We start from the raw sequence: 21,875 nt of genomic DNA on the forward strand, positions 1-21,875 counted from the left end.
TAGGTACATCAGGTTTTAGGCATAGTCTTATTAGTATGCATCACAAAACTTTTAACGTTCTCAAATGGTGGTTTGAACAAAACTGGAACAAAGAGAGGTGTCCGTCTTTGTTCTATTTATTTTCCACTGTGGAGCCATGTTTTCATTTGATTTTAGCCACTAACAGGTAAAGGTAGCACGCACATCCCAAAAACTTAATGCTGGGTGCTGGACCAAAAGGTAAGTATGAAATAAAAGATAAAGTCCGCACACCAGAAGCTGCTCCTTGAACATTTATTTAGACGTAACGTTTCGGGCTCCTGCCCCCCTGTCTGATTAAGGGCAGGAGCCCGAAACGTTAAGTCTGAATAAATGTTCAAGGAGCAGCTTCTGGTGTGTGGACTTTATCTTTTATTTCATTTGATTTTAGATCAGTCCAATCAGTTTATTCGTTTTCTATGAATAAAGAAACATTATCCATTGTTATTTCCTTCGTTTTGTTGTGTAGGTCTTGTAAGATTTTTATCATGGACACGTTGCTACTGGGGAGGCATACATATTGTGCTAACAGTGGAAGGTTTTAATAACACTGATTTATTTGAAGTAGGTGAACCTGGATCTGTGGACTATGGAGCAATAATTTTGGTTGGATGAAAATAAACTGTGCTTAAACTGACACTTTCACTATTGTATGACCATACGGTGCCGACACATACGTCAGTGGGACTCTATGTGAGGTTACGTCTGGGGATTGGTAGGGGGGTTGATCAAATTCTGCTTGGGACCCCAAAAATTCTTGGGCTGGCCCTGTTCCTGAGGCTTCCAGCGGTAGGAGTGTGAGGTGTGTGAGACGGCCTGCTTCTCAAACAGGTCTTGTGTGTGTGTACTATAGGAAACAGCACCCACCCCAGTGTGAGAAAGCTGTGGTTGGCTGACAGACAGACCTACTGAGCACCGCTGCTTCTGGCTGGCCTGCACATATTTGGGATTAGAACAGTCAGTGTGCACACATGTACACAGACACACAAACAGCGTGTAGCTGTCCCAGTGACAGCGAGTTAGGAAAGTAACACACCATGCATCCTGCTACGCTACAGAAAGCAAGACTACACCCTCTGTTTCTGACTGTTTCAATTCCTCTTCCTGTGTGTTTCCTCTTTCCCAATCACACACACACACACGACCATCTCTGTAGAAAACGATCCTTCAGCACCTTCTGCTTACTGTGTTACCAAGCCAGCATCCTTGCTTGCTCACTGGAGGATGTGTCAGCGATAACCCACCCCCCCTCTACCACCATCAACCACCATCCACCCCCCCCTCATCGCCCCCACCCCAACTCCCTCTCCTAGAGCCCCCCGGAGGGCGCGTGGGGCTGAAACACGGTGAGCTCTATTCCCGGAAAGGTGCCTGTCCCGACAGGACAAGCGGGCCCTTTAATGGGCGTCCACGGCCCGGTATAAGGCCCCCACTGTTGGGGCCGCGCCGCGTGCTACAGCACAGACATGCAAATATTTCCAGTGGTAGGCCCAAATGGAAAACACAAACACGCAACATCGAAATTAGCTCCGAGAGAGGGAGGGAGGTGGACAGTAGAGAAAAAAAAAAAGAGAGGGAAAGCCCAGTCTCCTCAAATGAACACACACACACAGTTGCTGAAAAACACGGTGTGCTGATGAGGACAAACATGTTCATGTGTTCCCCAGATGTGCCCTAAGTGTGCCAACACACCCACACTCACAGTACCTATGTTCACTCTCCTACAGTAGGTGTGTACTTTACATGCTGCACACAAACAGCTATCAACTCATAAATCAATACACTGAATTAATAACTGCACTTAAATAAATAAATCTATCTACAGAGCAACAAATGTAATAATATACTAAAAACTATATACCACAGAAAAGATTTTAAAGTCTTAAATCTGTTCTTAGATAGATAGATAGATAGATAGATAAAGACAGAGAGGAAGAAAAAGGGTCAGAGCTGCTCTGGTGACTCAACACCTCAGCTGTTGTTGCACATGACTTCACGGTTAACTTCTTGGCTGAACCCGGACAGCTTCTCCTGCCAGCCAGCCCCAAACGCCATCCTGCGGCTATGGTTACACACTCTGACGTCCACAGAGGGCGTCCCAAAACCCACCCAGCCTGCTGGCCCCGCTGGGTCCAGCTGTCGCCCCGCTGTAATGATGTCAAAGCAATGTCGGAATGACGTTGGATTAACTGAATCAATTGATGTGTAATAATGCAAAGTCTAAGTCCCCTTTTATGTGTGGCAAAGAGAGTATCATTCATGTGGGACACACTCACATACACACATCTCGCAGCTGAGTCCTGTGTGAAAAGGATTTTTCAGTGGTGTTAATTCAGTGATCCCAGCCAAAACCCTTCAGGGCTCTTGTTCGGAGCTGTAGTTAACGGGAAATTTCATGTTTTGCTTTATGTAAAACTTGAACATACACATATGCATAGACACAGTGGAGACTTACTGGAAGGCACAGCGCAGGCAGGGGTGGAGACTAGTGGAGGCCCCCAGCCCTTCATGTTGTAGGCTGACACCTGGACATAGTAATAGGTCCCCTGTAAGGACAGGACATATGACAGTCAGAAGGCACCATATACATATGTATGTGTGTGAGTCAGTGCATCTGTTTGTCTCTTGCTAGGTCGCTGTCTGTCTTTATTTCAGTGTGTGTGAAGGGTGAAGGGTCTATCTTGAAGCTCTGTCTGTCTCCGTGCCCAGTGTGCAGACAGCAGGCCTCTGTCTCTCCTTTCTCAGCCAGATCAATCAAACCAGCCGCCGACACTTCCTGACCTCGCCTTGACCCCTGTCATGTGACAGGAGTGAGCTCTGGCTGGCAGCGGGGGTCTCAAAGCGGGGGAAGGGGTTTTCTCTCACACAATAACAAACAACCAGTGGAGCGTCCATTTGTCTACGTGCCCGCTTAAAAATGCCAAACATAAATCAGGTGGCAGGCTACCAAGCTGCTCTTTCCATCATCTCGGAGGCTGTTTTGCAACTGTTGCTAATGAATGGTCAGGAGCCAAGACTCTCAACAAATAACAAATAAACTGTGTTTTCCAATTGTGTTTTTTTTTCTTTTTTTCGCAGGGCCATAAGTCTTTCACCCCCACCATCATTTAGGATTGATGGTGACCACAACTTGTGTGTGGAGTTTGATGTACGTAATAAAGGAGGGTCACTTGGGAAAAGCCTTCAGATGTCACCAAAGCAAACTCCTCGAGCTCACATGTAAATAATATCAGGAGGCATTCGTGTGGGAGAATAGCTTCTAAATTCGGTCAGCGCCAACAGCTGGAGAAGCTGGGGCTTAGTGGTTCTTTGTGTTGCTTTGTGTCACCCTTAAACTATCAGATAATGCATGACTGTATCCTTTTTTATCACGTAGTTCTTAGGGACTGAGGTGGGAGCAGAGGAAACGCTTCACTGGGTTCGTGTGAAAATGGTGTGATGTGCAGGAGGGGATAAATACACATGGAGAGATGTTCTATCCAAATCATCTGATGTTACCTTTGACAGCATCACATATAAGAGATTCTGGATAAGATTCTCCCTTATTCCTACTGAGTGAATCATCATACTGAAAAACAGCTTAGAGCATCAGTTCATGGCTGAGATAATGTCAAATCTGTGGGCAACGGGACAAGATTTTTGGTACTGGGAGTGTTCTGAATTTCATTTGTAGTCCACATAATAGTATTGACCAATTATATCCGAGCAGGCTTTGGTTGCGTGCAGGTAAACACTGTGTGGAGAGCAAAAGAGATGGAACGCATCGGCCGAAATGCAATCTCAGAACCCATTAGCAACTGTCTGATGATGATTTAGCTTTTTATTTATTCATCAGCATTGGTATGCAAACATCTGTTTATAAACTGTCTTCAGACTAATGGGTTCAGAGATTGCTAATCTGACTTTAAACAATGACTGGCACAGGAAAGAGGAAGACTTGGCCTGGTTATCCGTTATCCAAATATTCGCTAGCCCCTAACATATTGCTCTGTTGTCCACAGAAGGTACATTGTCCTCGAACTGATAGCCTATGGGTTCAAAGATTGTGGCAGAACTTACACAAGTGAGTCCAGTGATGTTGCACTGTAGTAGAGTGGTGTCCTCCACCACCATCTCACCCAGCAAAGGACTTAATGACGGAGAGCTGCTCCAGCTCACTGCAAATAAACACATTTTGTAACTTCAATAATAAGCAGTAATTGGTATTGAAAACCTACGTACATGCTATTTTTTAAAGGTATACTATGCAGCATTGTCAGTTACTGTCTGGAGACACGCTTGCTGGTGAAAGTGAAAGTGAAAGCCAACCCCAGATTCATTGCTGCTTGGCATTTTGCCTCGCTATATTTGCGTTTTTTGGCACTGTGTCTCTTGGATGCCTGCTGCTTGCACTCTGGCACCTGGTGGCTACCTTCTTCTAAAGCTCTGACCTCACCTGAGCGCTGTGCGGGTACACACCCACAAACATCCCGAACATAGAAAACAAGAAGAAAATACAGGCAAATTGCAAAGTGTCTGCAGAAAAATATGCTGCTACACACTTGTAGTTTGTCTTTACATTGTTTCTTAGGAAAATTCTGCATAGTATACCTTTAAATCCTTTCCATCTGCATCTCATTAGCACCCGAGCTTTACATATTGTAATACTGACTAGTTGGTTCTAAATGAAGCAGTGTGACGGGCACGGTGGCTGACCTTTGTACTTGGTAACTACAGCAGAGTTGACACAGAGAGGTTCCTGGAAGTCCACCCTCAGACTGGTGCTGCTGCTGACGGACAGGCGGACTACACTGGGGGCGTCTGGAGGGTCTGGATGGGCAGACAGAGAGAAAGAGGGCAAGTGAGTACGAAGAGAGACAAACAGGTAAACACAACCAGACTCAGATCTTTCACTGCATATTATGTCCAATAAAATGGAGCGAGCACATACAACTGGCATCTGACTGTAGTGACATCATTTCGTCTTCCCGGTCTGTTGCACAATGCATTGCTCAGTTACAGAAATGGGGAAAAGTTTAAAAAGTGTCAAGCAATGGATGCTTGAGGCAATTTACAGTCAGTAATGGAATCTGTGATCTTCACAAATTAATGTCAGCTCAAAACTGAGAAGAAGCGAGGACGTCAGTGATTGTGAATGTAACTACACAAACATCATTTTGACATGTGGTTTATAATTTCCATCCATGTCCAGACAACTTGCCCATCAATTGACATGAGAATGTGAAATTACAAAGAGGGGAACAATCTATTTTTTTTCCCCCTTGCATTAAAGCGCAGATTGGTTGAGTGTAAGGGAGGAGTGTGTGCGTGTGAGTGAGTCTGCGTTCGGGGGTGGCTGTCTACCCTGCCACTAAGCGTGTCATGAAATGCCTATAAAAAATTAAAGCAGGAATACAGGCGTGTTATGTTAGCACACACACACACACACACACACACACACACACACACACACACACACACACACACACAGTCTTGCGCTAGGCTTTCCAGTGTGGAAGCCATTAACTCTGCCCAGACAGAATGCCAGCAGAGAAAAAGGGTGCAAAAATGAAAACCAAAGACTGCTCGTATGATCTGAGCGGCAAACTTCAGCATGTACAAAAAAAAAAAAAAAAATCCCTCCAAGAAGAATCAAAGTCATCCTGAAGCCTTACTAGCGTGCTCGAAGCCCGTCTGCATGCGTCGGAAGAGCCGGAGCCTCCACTCCCAGGCCTTTAGCTGCCTCTCACGGTCGGATCCCTCCCGCTCTCCAGGACCCTCGCTTCGAACTTGGGCCTGGAGCTCCGACACCCGCTGCTCGGCCTCCTGCACCAAGGTGGCCAAATGCACCGCTCGGCCCTCCAAGCTCACGACTAAGAAACACATGCAAGAGACAGCGAGAGGGAGAAAAGTCAATGCATGCATACTGTATTAAAAGTGACTCCATTATTTCAAACTTACTTTGACATCCAGGAAAAGTACTTTATATCCACACAAAAAGTTGGAAAGCACTGGACTACAAATTTGAGTGTGCTGTTTTTCCAACCAAGATAAATGCAAAATACTGTAAACCCACAATAGTAAAAATTGTTATTAAAAAAGAAAGTTCTCACAAGCATTACTTTTTGTAGCAGAACTACGCCATGGTGGATATTTTGAGGAACAAAACATGTTTTCATCACAAAATTATTTACTAGCTCAATTACAGAGGTAAATATTGTGTTGGTCTGACTTTTATCAAGTGCACATGGTTATACTGATATTACAGCGGCCTGCGAAAGTGGCCCACAAAAGCGAGTGAAATTGCTTTTGCAGGGACTCTTTTTAATGTCTTTGTTTGCCAAAATGCTGTGGCAGATTCCTCAATAAACTTCATTTAACTAAGCAGGCCCTCTTTAGGCATGACATCACCTAGAAAATGACACAGAAAATGTGGCAATGAAAGTGAGAGGGGCAAGAGAGGGAGGAGTATTCTTCTTTTGCGGTCGTAAAGGGAACACAAAATGGTGGGAACGTGCACCGGCATCACTTTAAACGGCCGTTGTAAAACTATTTTTCTGCAAAACTGGTGGAAAAATGTGTATAACTGATCTATTTATATCATACACCGCAGCCTCACACAGCCTCCATCGGAGGAATGTTTTTCTGAGAGGGGGTAGGGGTGTTACTAAAATGTGAACAATGATGTTTACTTCAACAAAAAACATCTCCATAGTAAATACAATGCAACACCCAGTAAAAATATTCAAATCATGGCCGTGCGGTTAGTGATAGTGGCTGTGGGTGGCGTAACACAAAGATTGCAATTACCAGCGTGTGCAGATGACGCTAAATAAAAGTGTAGGACAGGTAATGTAAAGCTGTTAAGGTCACACAGGACAGTAGCATACTGTACTTCGTCTTTGGTGGCTGGTGATTCTGGGAGTGTTTGGGACTGCTGTGTGTCTGTGTTTAGTCTGTGTGGTCTGTGTTTGTTCATTGTAGATTCCACTGTTGAGCGTTAGATTCCACTGTTGACAGTAAGTTTAAAGCTCCGTGTCAAAATGTCCATCTGGGTGTTTAATTCTGCGTCTCTCTCAGTGTCTCCTCAGCGGCTGCGAGCTTCTCTTTGAATCCCAGCGTCTCTTCTGGGTGTCAGTTTTGCTGTTGTCTTCGGCCACTTGTGTGAAGACTTGAAGGCCGTTTGTCACTTTTAAAGCAGGTGACACGAGGGTTGGGGTTGAGTTTTAAGGTTAGGGTCAGGGCTTAAGTTGGGATTATTACTGAGGATCCTTGGACTCTGGATGGAAATAACTCTTAAAGGTCCATTTTGATTTACATTTCCAGCCCTTCCAGGCCAAGAAACTGGTCCAGATGCTGTCACCAGTGTGTACGTGTGTCTTGATTTGTCCTTATTTCACATCAAGGCTGGGATCCTCTACAGCACATTAAAGTGGCTTTGTCCTATTGAAAGCCACCGAGGGATTTATAATGTGAATATGAAGTTGCTTTGGAGAATCTGTTTGATTGTCTTTGTCTGCCTTTGTCTCTCTGGTAACCACACACTGTGAAGTCAAGCATGACAATATCAATAGGCATCGGAGTCAATTCCTTTCAAAGCTCAAGGAAAAGTCTGCAGCGTCTTTGATGTCAATTCTCCTCAGATGGAGTTTGATTAGTACATGCTTATAAAAATAGAAGCCTTTACTTTGCCTTATGTGCTGTTGTTCTCTCTCTCTTTCTTTCTCTGTTGCAGTCCTTTGTACACACACACACACACACACACACACACACAGCTTACACTCTCACATGAGTTATTTGAGTTCTGGAGAGAGAGCACAATCAAAGAGCAAACTTCAGTAAACATCACTTTCCATTCAAGTGTTTTCAATTTAATGATACCTTTATAAGACGTCTGGCTCAGCTCTGGAGAGTGTGTGTGAGTGTGTGTGTGTGCGCACAAGTACAAACACAAACAGCCTAGGAGCCTTGCTGGCGAGTTCTAATCATTAACAGAGGAAGGGAGCGGAGGCTCAGCAGATCACAGACAATGAAAAGTGCTTACGAAGATGACTAATATTGCATCATGATTACCACCCCTTCATCGCCTCTAATATGTTTTCACTGCCAGCACAAAACAAAAAGACATGTGTCAGTAGTGTGCGGATGAATGCACCACTGGTATGCATGATAAGAGATCATGCTATAAGCTATGTGTGCGTCGTTGCTTTGGGCAACACCTGTGGTTGCTTTGGTGGCAGTTGATGTTGTCGTGGCAGCAGCTGATGTTGTCGTGACAGCGGCTTTGGCGTCCGCTTTGTTGATTCCCATCGAGCCACTGTGGAAGCCCAAACAAACTCTTGTCTGGTATCAGTTCTGAGCCATGCTAAAGACTGAAATCTGCATAGGAAAAAAATGATAACAGATCTGTCAGTGAGTGACAGATGTGGTTTTGTTGCCTCGCTCACATCATAACTTGCAAAGGGTACAAGTTGTGATTGGCAGAAGACTTCTACCTTTGGCTTTTGCACATATCACAGAAGATTCGATTGGCCAAAGGACTGGGCACATCTACTTGCTTCCTGCTCAAAGCCAAGGTAGCATTTGCTATGGTATGATTCACCTGTGGGCCAGCCAAACTCCACTACAAAAGTACAAAATAAAGAGCTGTCAAATTTTACAAGGAAAAATACAATTTAATACAAAAGACTGAATACATGAGAGAAACATTGCTCTTTCAGTACAAAGACATTACAATGACCCCTGAAGAGATCTTGGATATTTTCTATGGAAACACAAGTTCAAAACAGCTACTGCTGACTTTTATGTACTAATTATCTTTGTGCATATGAACTGTAACAGTAGTTGTGTTTCCACTCTAGGGCTGCTCAGAATACCAGTTTTAAGGCATCAAAGCTTCAGTGAGAAATGTCAGTGATTAATCAAAACTTTGGTGGGGTGGGGAGACAATGCGAGACATTTTTTCAAACATCACTTTTCAATCAATGCACCTTAAAGGGACATTGTGTAACATTTTCAGTTGTTCATTGGCAAAAATTGATGTCTGCATTCATAAATACGTCATCATTGGTATATTATCACCTCCACCAATAATCTGACTTATTCTAGTAAAAGGAGAATTTCAGATTTGTTTGTACATTGTGTAAGTCGTTTGAGGGGTTCCATAACATTTCGCCATCTTGAGAATACATCCGCCAGCAAGGGACATACAGCCGAGCCTTCTGCGTTTTCGTTGAGAGCCAGGCCAGTGCTGCCTGACTGAGAAGCCCAAGGAGAGGAGCAAGACGCGTTTTGCTACTATCCCGGCACTACTGCAGTATAACAAAGTCCCACTCTTTGAGCATAATGCAGGATCATGCATATGCAGCATCACGGGAGACGGAATCCTTGTCGCCAAGAAAGCGCAAAGGGGAATCAAAAAGGCAGCGTGACCGGCAAATTCAAAAAAGGAGGGTCAACATCAGGGTAGCCTTTCCCAGGTGGAAAGAGCTGCTGAAGGAGAAAGGTAATGAAATCACAGGCCAGCGAGTGATGTGAGGAGAGGGATGAGGTGTGTGAGGTTGAGCCACTTGTCAGTTGTCAAAGGACAAGACGTGATTGGTTTGTTTCGATTTACACCCGTCCCAACAGTCCTACATTGTAAACACAGCCAGCATGGTGAGGAGGGTGTTTGTCAACTCGCGCCACGTGTGTCTGTGTAGGAGCCTGAATGAATGCTCCATGAAGTATCGGATGACATGGTTTCATCAATGTTATCATAGCTTTTTGGTACACAGCGGCTACCGTTGTTGCAATATGTGTTTGAAACAGTGAGGCGCTAGAGTGCGCTATATGTTTGAATGCAATATATGATTTCAACGTTAGATGGGAGAAATTCCTACACACTGTGGCTTTAAATAATGTGAATATTAGTCACTTTGTTAGCATGCAGGTCACAGCAACATAAGTCATAACAACTAAAAAAAAACTCTGTAAAACAGCTAAGCTGTTACTTACAGTTTTCTAAGCTGGTTGTAGATTTGTGATATGCCTGTTTCCTCTGGCATACATGGGACTTGACTTTTTGAAGGTAATCTTCTTAGATTTTGAAACTATTCCTCATGTTTGACTTTTTTAACATTATTCTAGCATATCTCTTATCTGTTATAAGCCTGTCATGTGTGGTCAAACTGTCCAAGTCACAACACCGGCACATACAGGCCTATCACTAAGTTTAAATGTCCTTGTTTGAGAAAAGCTATAATTAATGTTGATGCATGATGAATTATGTTGAATTACTATTTTTTAATTTATGTTCTATTTGGAATTTTTGAGGTAATGGTTTCAGGAAAACTAAGCATTCAAATACTGATGTGGACACCGAATACCATAGTACAGATCAAAGATCGAAGCTTCAAGGCACTTGTGTCAGCCCTATTCCATTTATTTGTCTAGCAAATTCTTAATTGAACTTTAGAAATGTCACAAGAAATAAATGCAAATTAGGTGCCTTTCCACTAACTGACTTGCAGCAAATAAACGAGGCTATGCAAATCATAGTTTCGTCAATAGTTTGCGGTATAGGCTACGTTTTAACCATGGCTGTAATCTGCCAGGAAACAGAGTAGCGGTAGTAGAATGTCCAAACCGGAAACAAAACAAGTTGCCTTGGCCATCTCTCCCATCTACGAACCAGAGAAAAATGGAGAGGTCTTCAGGAATTTGTTTCCATTGAGTAAGTTTTAATTGATTTTCATGTCAGCTAGTACTGGCCATGTTTCTTGCTGTTTGGAGACAAAGACAAATTGTACTGTTATAATAATATCTGGGAAGACACTGACAGCACGTTACTTAAGTTAAATGTTTACTACGGTATAAGGATGTCTCCATATCCCATTTGGTGCATCAACTCTTTACCACAAAGGCAAAATCAACCTTAAGTGAGTGTAATTTTTGTCATACAGCTTTTCTAATGCAATACTTCAAAATGTGCATAAAAATATGCTAGTAGCATAGCGATAGCTTTTCACAACTTTTTATGACCTCCCTTTAAATGTGTATGTTTTGGGTTTAATTCCACTGTTGTCATCAATCACAGAAAATGAACACACTCCATAAAGTGGGTGTTTCTGATGTGCTGTAAAATGAAACAAACAAACAAAAAACTATTTAATCCCATTATGGGGACAAGACACTACAATGTGTGTTCACCAGAATATTTTTCATGTCATGAACACTTTGGACAGCACCCACTGTGCAATATGCTCCAGGAACTGCAGTTTTTGATTTGTTCCATTAACATTTAAATGATGACCAGGGAGGTACCACAGGTACATTGTGTTCCTCTACTCACAGTGGGGGCTCTCCTTGGCGCCAGCTCGCAGCAGCAGCTTGGCCATGGGCACGTTGTTGGTCATGATAGCGATATCGAGAGGCAGGAGGCCCTCACTGTTTGGGGTGTTGAGGTCCAGCTCCTCCAAACTGTACTGGGACAGAAGCAGCTGTACCAAGTCCATCTCCTGGTGCTCCACTGCCTCAAACAGCGCTTCATTGCTCTGGAACTGCGGCACAAAGAACGTGAAGTTAAAAAAGCACATGATACCTTTGGCATGTCAGCTTGTATTAGTGAACTCATTCTCCCCACACACACATAGAGAACACACACACATATTGTTTCTCACAATATATTTTCTATCTTGCTCTACGATAGTGAGATTGGTGGGTGTATGATGCTACTACCTAAGGTTCACTCACTATCCAAGTCTATATGTTTTCCCCTGGCTATTTTTAGACTACAATGTTCCTGAGCTTATTATTTTTTCCCTCTCTGTCTCCCTCTGACTTACTATGGTGGTTTTGCGCAGCCTCTCCTTGTCTCCTCCCCGTCCTGACACCACACTGTCCTCCAGGGCAGGGGGGTTGGTGCCCACACGGAACTTTCCAGACAAGTTGCGGTATAGGCGGCGAGCCGCGCTTGGCGAGGACAGGCTGGCCGTCTTGCGGGCTGGGGCCGGCTGGTGGGCCTGGTCCCCCCTCATGGGCTGCGTCATCTTGGCGGAGTCAGCCCTGGAGGAGAGATGGGTGGGTAAGGGACAGGAGGGATACTGTAGGTGAGAGAATGGATTCAGTGCATGGACCCCGTGAAGTTTGATCACTTAGTGGATCCATTGTAAGAGTTTCTACCTCTGGAGCCACAGACACATGCTAATGTGCGACAAAGCCAAAAGAATAGAGGAGAGTTCTGCACATCTTAGTTCAGAAAAGGCATTTCATGAAAGCCAGTTCTCTTCTCTTCTTTATAGCTTGCAAGTTTATCTCCATAAAACTGTGACTTGCCTAATTTAATTAAATTTGACTAATTAAATGTGTCTTAATATAAGTCAAAAAGAGTTTCTGCTGTTTGATGGCGGAGGAATAAACCCAGCTGGTCATTATGTAATTAGACGTTAGATGTTGACATGTCCACTCATGACCCCTCTGTCATAGGGTGTATATGTAGAAAAAAGAACAGCTGATTTAATAATTATTTTGCCTTTTTAGCTTTTGTGGTTTATTAGAAACAAAAGCATTTACATAGTTCAAAAATTCTTTTTTAATCCCATTATTATCACAACCCCCCAAAAAATGATCTTCAGCCCCCTGGGAAAGGGGGTCCAAACACCTGGCTGAGAACCACTGATCTATGGCATGGTGATAAATTACACTGATCTGCCAGATGGGCACCATGTTGGCATTATCAGTCCTCACTCACAGATGCCATGTGAGTCATCCTGCACTGGCGATGCTAGCCTGGTAGGTTCGGTTTGCCAGTGCTGTTCTGTGATGTCATATCTTTCTGATGTGTCTCAAAAAGATCAGCATCTCTCTCCACTGGTGCCTTGGCATCATTGGTATGACAACTATGCTGGCCCTCTCCATTCTGCCATGGGAACTATGTAGATGGCAGTGTGTTTCTACGAGGAGTCTGGTACGTGGTGTTCACACACACTCGACTGCTGAAGGAAATGTCATCAGGGCTCCACAGGCGATGGTGACAGACTCTGTGACGGGTCCCACCAAACAAAGGCGGAGAGATAATTGAATTCCTCAAGGAGCGCACTTTCAACAGCTTTCTTGTCCCAGTCTTCTAACATCTTATGAACTTGTTTCACTTATCATCTCTTCCCCTCTCTGTTTCTCTGCCACGTTCTTTCCCCTCGCTCTTGGCTTTACCCTTTATCTCCTTATTGCCTCTCATTTCTCTCCCATCACCTCCAACACTCTTTTCTTCCCTCGTCCTGTTCTCCCTAACACCTCTCTTCTTGCCTTGAGTCTACTCTGAATCCCCTTTGTATAGCAGTACAGCTATAATCAAATAATCTTTCTGAAATAGACAGTTATTCTAGCATTGCATCCCAGTAGAAGCCTCCATACTCAATTAATTTTGATACCGTTTCTTGACAAGGTTTCAATGCAAACTGTTAGACAGTAATTAGGTTATGAGTAAGCAGGTTATATAACATTTAGTCATTTATGCTCCAAAATAATGAGATAAAGATGATTACAATATCTGATTTAAAAGGGAGCAGTTACATCTATTGGCATTTGCCGAACAAAAAATCATGATTTGAATCCACACAGCAGTCAGCGCGTATGTCTCAAGCTACGTGTCCTCTTCAAGTCCTTGAGAAACGCTTGCTTATTATCAGTCACTCTGGAAAACATCATCAGTTAAAGACCACAAATGTAAATGTTGTTCTTAAAAATCAATGGGGCTGGGAGAGGTTGGGGGAAAGTAAATAAAGGTTGAGTTACGTTGGTCCATCATGCCATATGCCAAGAAGTATCACACGGGCCAAGAACAGATTTGTCAAGGTGAGAACATCTGTAGGAAAAATGTTATTTATATTCCTGCTCGGCTATGGACGTGTGAGCCCACACAAGCATACACACACTCACACAAGCCCTCCCCCAACACATGCAGTTTGTACAACAGCTGACGGCGGCCCACATAGTAGACTTTAAAGCAGCTCCAAGCCCCCGCAACAAGCCCTTTTTCACAGGGCCGATACACCTAAAATACCCCCGATCCCCGTCCCTTCCCGCTCCGTCCCATCCATCTCCACTCCATCCCGTAATAGAGGCCTTATTTTAGACATCCTCGTGTTCCCGGCTGGGCCTAACCTATTCCAGGGTTCCAGATAAAGCGCGGCAGGTATTTGGAATAATTTTTCCATGGGCCTGGCCCGGAAGATAAAACAAGAGATATATTTGTAATGCGTGTGCTGGTATCCCATTTCAAAGAGAAAGCCCATTGGAATCCAGCCCTGGGCTTATTGTTATTTGCCTGAGATGGAACAGACAACTTTTTTCTGTCGGCAGGACGGTGCCCCATCACTCTCTGACGACATTAGGGAGAGTGTAACATGGTGTGGGGTGTGTGTGGGTGTGTATTTACTTTCAAAGAGATGCTGCATCCTACATGTGAGATTGGGATGTCATTCCCCAATGACATGCCCCCTAAATATGAAAGACAATCATAAAACAAAAAAAAAGAAAGACAAAGTGTATCAGAGAGAGAATGTATGATAATAAAAAATGAATGCCATTCTAACACAGCTTTCAGCAACACATTTATTCATACTATATCCAAGCTGATGACCACTATGATGACTGTATGCTTTTATCCAATCAGTGGCCCTGACGGCTATAATTGCAGCCGCAGTCTACTTTCAGTAAATGTCGACAATGATCATGTTTTGTAGATTCATATTTGATGAACAACGGTTGTTACAAATACACTGTGTTTCCTGTGACTGAGAACTACCTTAAATGACAGAAACCACCTTTAGAAAAAATTTGACCTGTACTGTGAGTTTTGAAGGGGGCGTGGCTGATACTATCATCAAGATGTTTTGGCTTCACTTTTGGGGAGCCGTCATGCCATCCATCTCTATATACTGTATACTCTATATACTGGCTGATGTCGGTGAGATAACCTTTAAAATGGCTAAGCTGAATTGCATGCATGCATCATTTCCTGTGAATCCCTCAGGTTTAGGTCAAGTGGCAACCTCTGGGGCTAAAAATGAAGCCAACGCAGGAGTGGCATAAACTGCAGTTCTTTGAATGGCCACTTGAGGCAGGCTCCAGAAGCCAGTCAATCCCCACAGACACCCATGTTAAAATGTCCAACTTTACACCAGGAATAAACATGTTTACAGCCTGGTACAAAAGACGGCTTGGGTCGCTATCGCATAATTAAGGGCGGGCCACTTTGAGTGACAGGCTGTCTCCTGACAGTATCCTCGGCTTCTCAGTCAGATCCACCCTTCACCCCTTTACAGCGCCAGTCTCTCACCCAAATATGGTATCTTCTGGTTTCAAAACCAAGATGGCAACGGCTGAAATGCTGAACCTGAAGCTTCAAAATGGGAGTCTACCAACCAGTGGGTGATGTCACGGTAGCTATGTCCATTATTTTTACAGTCTATGGTTAAGTTTAATCCAGCACAGGAATGGCAGACACTGCAACTAAAAATAAATACTACTATATAGAGAGGTCAGTATAGAATGGAAATACATGGAATAACTATTGCTGAAAACAACAATGGCTGTATTACAATGGATCTACCACTGTTCCAATGATCTGAATTAATGACTTCAGATTCAAAAGCACAAAAACATCACAAATGCACACACACACACACACACACACACACACACACACAGACTATGTGACACAATTTCCTACACTTTTACCAGGTTTGGGAAACAGGAAGCAGTTGTTCTGGGAAACCAAAGTCTCTACCAAAAGCCAGCCTTCATGTTTGGCCCCCGATCAATCCCACATCAAATACACGCAGCCTGCTACAGTGAGACTGCATCAGCCCGACAAACAATCAACACCCCCAAACTGCAAGCATACACACACAGCATTGACTTTATTAGTTGTATCGGCCTGTTTACACAAACAGCTTAGTCTTCCAGACAGTGAGTCACATGTAAACAAAGACTACATATAAAATACGCAGACAGAGTCTAGACATGCACTGACTAAAAGTCAAAATGGGAAAAACCTGCGATTTAAGAAAATGTTTAAAAAAAAAAAAAAAAAAAAAAAAAAAAAAGTTGGCTCTGGCATCGCAGAATTTCTGAGATTTTTGTGCGAGCTAAAGGGCAGCCACAAGTATGCACATAACAGCTCATAACAGTTGTGTGCAGAGGGAAATCTCAGAAACACTTCAAAGAAAATCTGCAAACTAACAGAGAGTGGAAAATGTTGCTTAGTCTGACAACTCCCAGTTTATGTTGCAACATATAAATGACACCATCAGAACCGTGAAAAAGGAGGAATCCATCCAACCTGTTGTCAGCAGCACAGGGATAACCTCACACACACACATGGGAACACACACATCTGACTCAACTGTCAATAAGATTTGATACCCCAATTCAAATCTGAGCATCTTGGTGAACTAGCAATGAAACAGCCCACAGTTACAAGACACTTGTCCCTTTCTGTTGGCTCCATTTTGTCAGTTTCTTCTCATTTTTGTCAAGTTTTTATATTTCTCTTGTTGTCTTACTCACACACAGTTTGTTTTTAGTTTTCGCTAACTCAGCCTGCCTTGTGTTGTAACGCCTTCTTCACATTTGTTGATGCAACTCGGGGAATTGTTCAGCCCTCCTAATGTAGAAATGGTTAAGACAAATGGGAACTTGAGTGTGAGCAGAAAAAATGTTCTTGGCCCGAGCTTCCTGCTTCTATAAATATAGATAATGTTAATGTAAACTATAAACAATGGAAAATGTCTTTACGACACACACAGGCACAAAGAGTCTAAAGCTACACGTTGTGTTGCACAGTGGGGTACCTACAGACATGTGTTTACGTGAGTGTGTGCATATGTGCATGAGCGTGTAGGTGCCAGAGAAAGATACATGGACGGCGGCCCAGATTAGCTACAGCGGCACAAAAGGAAGATATTTTGATAGTGAGAAACGACAGTGCGGTTATGTTAAAGCAACAACAATGCAACCATATATGGACACCTGGATAGCTATATTTGTCCCGCAGAGCTTCAAGGCATGGAGCTGTGTAGAGGACGCCTTTCACAACAATGCTCCAAAATCTCTTTTCTCTGTCTAGTTTCCACCACCTTTCTCTGTCTTCCTTCTGCTCCACCTCCTTCTCCAACTCCATCCTACGCCATCACATCACAGTGTGTCAGAAGGTCTTTTGGGTCAGCTGTGTGCTGACAGGATCCCCCTCCTCCTTTTTCCAAACCTCTCACCAGTGGCTAGTTTACTGCCACAAGAACACATAAATCTCCGCTGCATGTAAGTGTGTGTCTAATCGTGTTTATTACACACAGGCACAAATGACCATTTATATTAGATGACATGTATTGCATCGGTTGTCTGCGTAGGTCAAGTCCCCGCAAAATAAACAAAGGGCTGGAGGTAGGGTAGATGGATAGAGAGAGAGTGACGAAGAAAAGGCAAAGAGCGGCACCAGAAGGACAGTGCCTCGCTGAAAACAGGGTGGTGGGGGTCAGAGAGGCAGACAGTGAGAGGAGAAAGTTGCACACACACACACACACACACACACACACACACACATAGAGTACGCTGGCTGCTCTAAATGTGGCTTGTAGAAGGAAATTCTGAAATCTGAGTCTTGGCACCAGACAGGCTGGAAGCAGGCAGGCTGCTGGACGCACAGAGAGAGAGGGAGAGAGAGACAGAGAGGGGGAAAGAGAGGGAGAAAGAGGTGGGGATCGTGGAGGCATTATTACTAGAATTCATATAGCCGTTCCCTCTGTTTGGCTCTTATCAGCTTATAGGCAACACAAGGCCACACCAACGCTATGACCCGCAGCCCCTCACGCATACTAAGTTGGCATGGCAACACAACAAATGCAGACATACACACGCATGCTCATAGACTGAGATATATGTACGCACATGTGCAGCCCTGTGTAGGAAATCCACATGATTTTACATCCGAGAAGACAATCAGAGTGACTCTTACGGCTCTTACGGGCCACATTTTACGGACGTGATTTTATTGAGGGATGTATCAGGTGCGTGCACAAGTGTATTAATGTTTCAGCGGTATACATTTGCTAAAAACATCCCCTTTCACTGTATCTCCAAGGGGCCTACATTGTGAGACGCAGATGGATTATCCTACCAGATGTGCATTTGAAAAGTGGCAGACTGGCCTGGACGCAATGTACCTGATCAGCATGATTATAAACACGGACCGTGGTATTTAATTGGTGTTCCTTTGATAAGCTGCCTCGTAAGTGCTGAGAAAACATCACAGCCTGTTGCACCACAGGCAGCAGACAGCACAACTGATACCAGACAGGATAAAGCCCATGGACTCTGTTGTTTACACCAGATTTACACCATCTAGACAATATTTTTCCACTGTTGAGTCATCCGGTTTTTGTAATCCACTGTCCGCCCTATAGCCTCGACTTCCTCTTTTTGATAAGCCGGCTGTGCTGAGATGGTGTTCTTCATATCACTGTTTTTCTGAGGTGATGTTTATTTGTTGTTAGCTTTGAGCGAGTCAGGCTTTCTCTTCTGATCTCTCTCATCTGAGTGCTTGTGACGCATGCAGCAAAATCCCAGAACATTGGTTGGCTTAAGTCTGTGCTAAGAGCCCTGGTACCCATGTTGGCTTGTTCACATCTGCTGTTAGTCACAGTTAGTCAAACAGTAAGTGAACTGAAAAACCCTGTAGGCATCCTGTTGTTACTTATGCTTTCCATTCATACTCACTTTTAAGTGTGAGCTGTGTGCATAATTGGGGAGTCAGAGCAAACTCTGGACGCCAGGTATATGCTTTGCTGCATTCTCCCACATGAACATGCTCCCGCTGCCCTTTATCTCTCCCCTATTTACACTGTCTTTTTTCCCTGTCTCCCCTTTTATCTTGTCCTCTTCTTCTCACTTTCTCTGCCGCTCTCCCTTGGGAGAACGGCAGAGAAAGAGTGGGCGGTCCGCTGTATGTTTAACCTTTGAAGTGGGCCTGCTGTGCCGAGCAAGGCCTGCCACCTGTTGGCTCTGTGTGTGTGCATGTGTTGTGTGTGCATGCAGAGGTAAATCTCTCTAATTTTGATGAGCAGAGACAACAGCGGAGTCACCATGGGGATGTGGTGGCGGGCAGCGGCCGACGTTCTCAGGAGGGGGGGGGGGGGCTTCCAAGGTGGGATCACACACACACAAACATACACAAAACCCCTCCTCTGTCAGAAGCTTGGTGACACCATGTCTCCCACGGCGATCGTGGGCCCAGCCTGGGTGGCTCCAGGCCTTCTGTGTGTCTCTCAATGTGTGTGTGTGTGTGTGTGTGTGTGTGTGTGTGTGTGTGTGACACCAAAGGGGTCCCTACTTGGGCCGCCATATGCCACCCACCCAGCCAGGGAGAGGAGAGGGGCGGGGGCGACCCCTGGCCACTGAAGCCACCAGTTGGCCCATTCTCTCAGTCACACGCCGGCCGGGCGCCATGTTTAAAGTCCCACGGCTGTTTATCTGGGATGGGGATGGAGGGAGGTGGTCGGGTGGGTGGGGGTGAGGGGTGCGGTTTAGTCTCCTGACTATGATAAATCCTTTGTAAAAAGGATAACGTGCATGCTCACACACAAATATGTACAACCCTGATTGGACGGATAGATGGATGGATGCTTATAGTACAAAGGGTGGCAGGCGGTGTGTCTCTGAATGACAACACAAACTCATCTGACATCAGTGTGTGTGTGTACACTTTAGTGGATGGCAGACATACAAGAGCTTGTTTCTGGAAACTCATGCACACCCACAAACATGGTACACACGTAGACACTCAAACACCCATGACTGAAATTCATCTATCGTCCACTGAGCATTGACTTCAATCGGAAAAATGAAAGAAAGGTGTGCACAACTCTTGATGAAATCAATAAACGTCAATGGCAAATGGAAGCTATAATAAAATTGCTACCTTTTATGGAGGGAGCCGCATGGGAACTCCCTGATGGAGTCTAGAAACTTGCGGTGGTGAACATCTAAAGAACACTGAGCCTTGGATGAGACTTGAATCCGGACACACTCTGGAGCTGATAAAAGCTATGGGTGGACAGGTGGAGGTGGGTCATGTAAATCATACGCTAACGTGACAGCTGACAGCAGCCCAAAAAAGAATAATTTTACCAGTGATTGATTAACAAAGGTTGTGGCATCTGAAAGCCTCGACGAACCCGTCAAGTTGCAGCTACAGTTTACATCCATGTCTGTCCAGACTCATATGTAGCCATGGCAGAAGACAGTGCCTCAAATATGGATGCTGCTGTCAATAAACATATTCTAAAACCTGAATGTTTCATACACATCTTCAACCCTGCAGCACAGAGGATCTATACAATCAGCAATGTTAAAAGATGGACACCCAAGATTAGAGTCACCAATTCGCTATCTGACCAAATGTCTCCCCCTCTGCTCCTGAGATATGATAGAAAAGAACATTTTGATGTCACAATGAATTTGAGCTTTGACCCTTTGGATACAAAATGCCACCACTTCAATATTTAACCCTTGTAGACAATTGTGTGAAAATTCGTCATAATCAATGTATGAATTCTTGAGTTATGGCCAAAAACATGTTTTGTGATGTCAAAGTGACCGTGACCTTTGATTGCTAAAATCTAATCAGTTCATTCTTGAGGCAAAGTGGATGTTTGTGCCAAATTTGAAGAAATTCCCTCAAGGTGATTTTGCATTCATTCAAGTATGGCATAGACATACCTACATATACAACCCAAAAACATAATGTCTCTGGCTATGGCTTTCACCGATCCGGAGGCATAAAAATCATAAATAAAAAGTGCAAGAAGTGCAAAGACTTCTTCTGGATTGACACCAGTAAGTGAAACTCTTTACTGGCTCTCACAGCACTTCTGTTCTAATGTGGAGTACACTGACGTAGGTGTGGAGGTCTTTACTACCTGAGCTTCCTATCTCAATCTGTAAACCATTTTCTTTCAAGACCTGTTTCAAACCACAACTCTCTTGGGTCCCCAGCCGATTTTCTTTCTGCCTCTGACCCTGAATACAACCTTCACAAACACACAGAAACACACACAGACACACACATACATTCACAGAGAGTAGGCAGAGGGGTGTAGTTTCTCCAGCTTTATTTGGTTGTCTTTTATCAGCTTATAAGCAACACATGGAGCCACGCTAACCCTTTGACCCACTGGCTGTCTGTCTCTGCACACACACACACACACACACATGCAAACAGAAACAAACACACACTCACACATTAACTGGCTTTCTTCCCCCCATACTCTTTATTTCGTAACCTCTCTCCTTCCAACTCCACAGTCCAGTTTTCAGAGCTCTTCGTCCCTCACTCTAGCTGTCTCTCTCCATCATCTTTTCAATCTGCCATTTCATCTGCTTCAGTCTCAATCATTCTCACTCTCTCTCTCCTCCTCTTCTTACCTATTTCAGTCTTCCCTGACATCCCACTTCCCTTTCAGCCTCCCTCATTCCCCCTCTCTCTCACTGCCCTCCATCCCCACCCCCTGTCTCTCTGTGTCTGTGTGCTGAGTTGAGGTTTGGAGTGGAAACCAGAGTATCAAGTCGGAGACACACAGGACAAGAGGGAGCCAGCCTCATAAATCTCGCTTAGTGCGGCCCACAGCATCCAGAGTTAAGAACACAGTGTGAGGGTGTGCGAGTGCATGCATGTCTAAAGTGTGCACGTAGGTGTTTATATGCATCTGTGCATGTGTGTACTTAATCTACTTAATTTATGTGAGTGCATGTGTTTGTGAACGGGCATGAATGTGAGTGGGTTCATATGTTTCTGTGTTTGCTGTTTGCTGTGTGTGTGTGTGTGTGTATGTGTGTGTGTA

The 21,875-nt window shown here is 44.2% G+C and overlaps 1 protein-coding gene across 2 annotated transcripts in view; it reads right to left on the reverse strand.

Annotated features, from left to right (window-relative positions):
• The window catches only part of ankfn1b (ankyrin repeat and fibronectin type III domain containing 1b), a 135,193-nt gene that overhangs the window by 15,287 nt on the left and 98,031 nt on the right, over positions 1-21,875 (reverse strand). For both annotated transcript variants that reach the window (XM_033610692.2, XM_078163361.1), the window contains 6 exons: positions 11,823-12,042; positions 11,330-11,537; positions 5,673-5,870; positions 4,714-4,827; positions 4,078-4,175; positions 2,474-2,564 (listed from right to left, as the gene is read on the reverse strand). In XM_033610692.2, coding sequence (XP_033466583.1) covers positions 2,474-2,564; positions 4,078-4,175; positions 4,714-4,827; positions 5,673-5,870; positions 11,330-11,537; positions 11,823-12,042 — 929 coding nt within the window. The remainder of the gene's footprint in view (positions 1-2,473; positions 2,565-4,077; positions 4,176-4,713; positions 4,828-5,672; positions 5,871-11,329; positions 11,538-11,822; positions 12,043-21,875) is intronic.

This window comes from Epinephelus lanceolatus, chromosome 21, assembly GCF_041903045.1.
Source record: "Epinephelus lanceolatus isolate andai-2023 chromosome 21, ASM4190304v1, whole genome shotgun sequence".
NCBI classification, from domain to species: Eukaryota; Metazoa; Chordata; class Actinopteri; order Perciformes; family Serranidae; genus Epinephelus; species Epinephelus lanceolatus.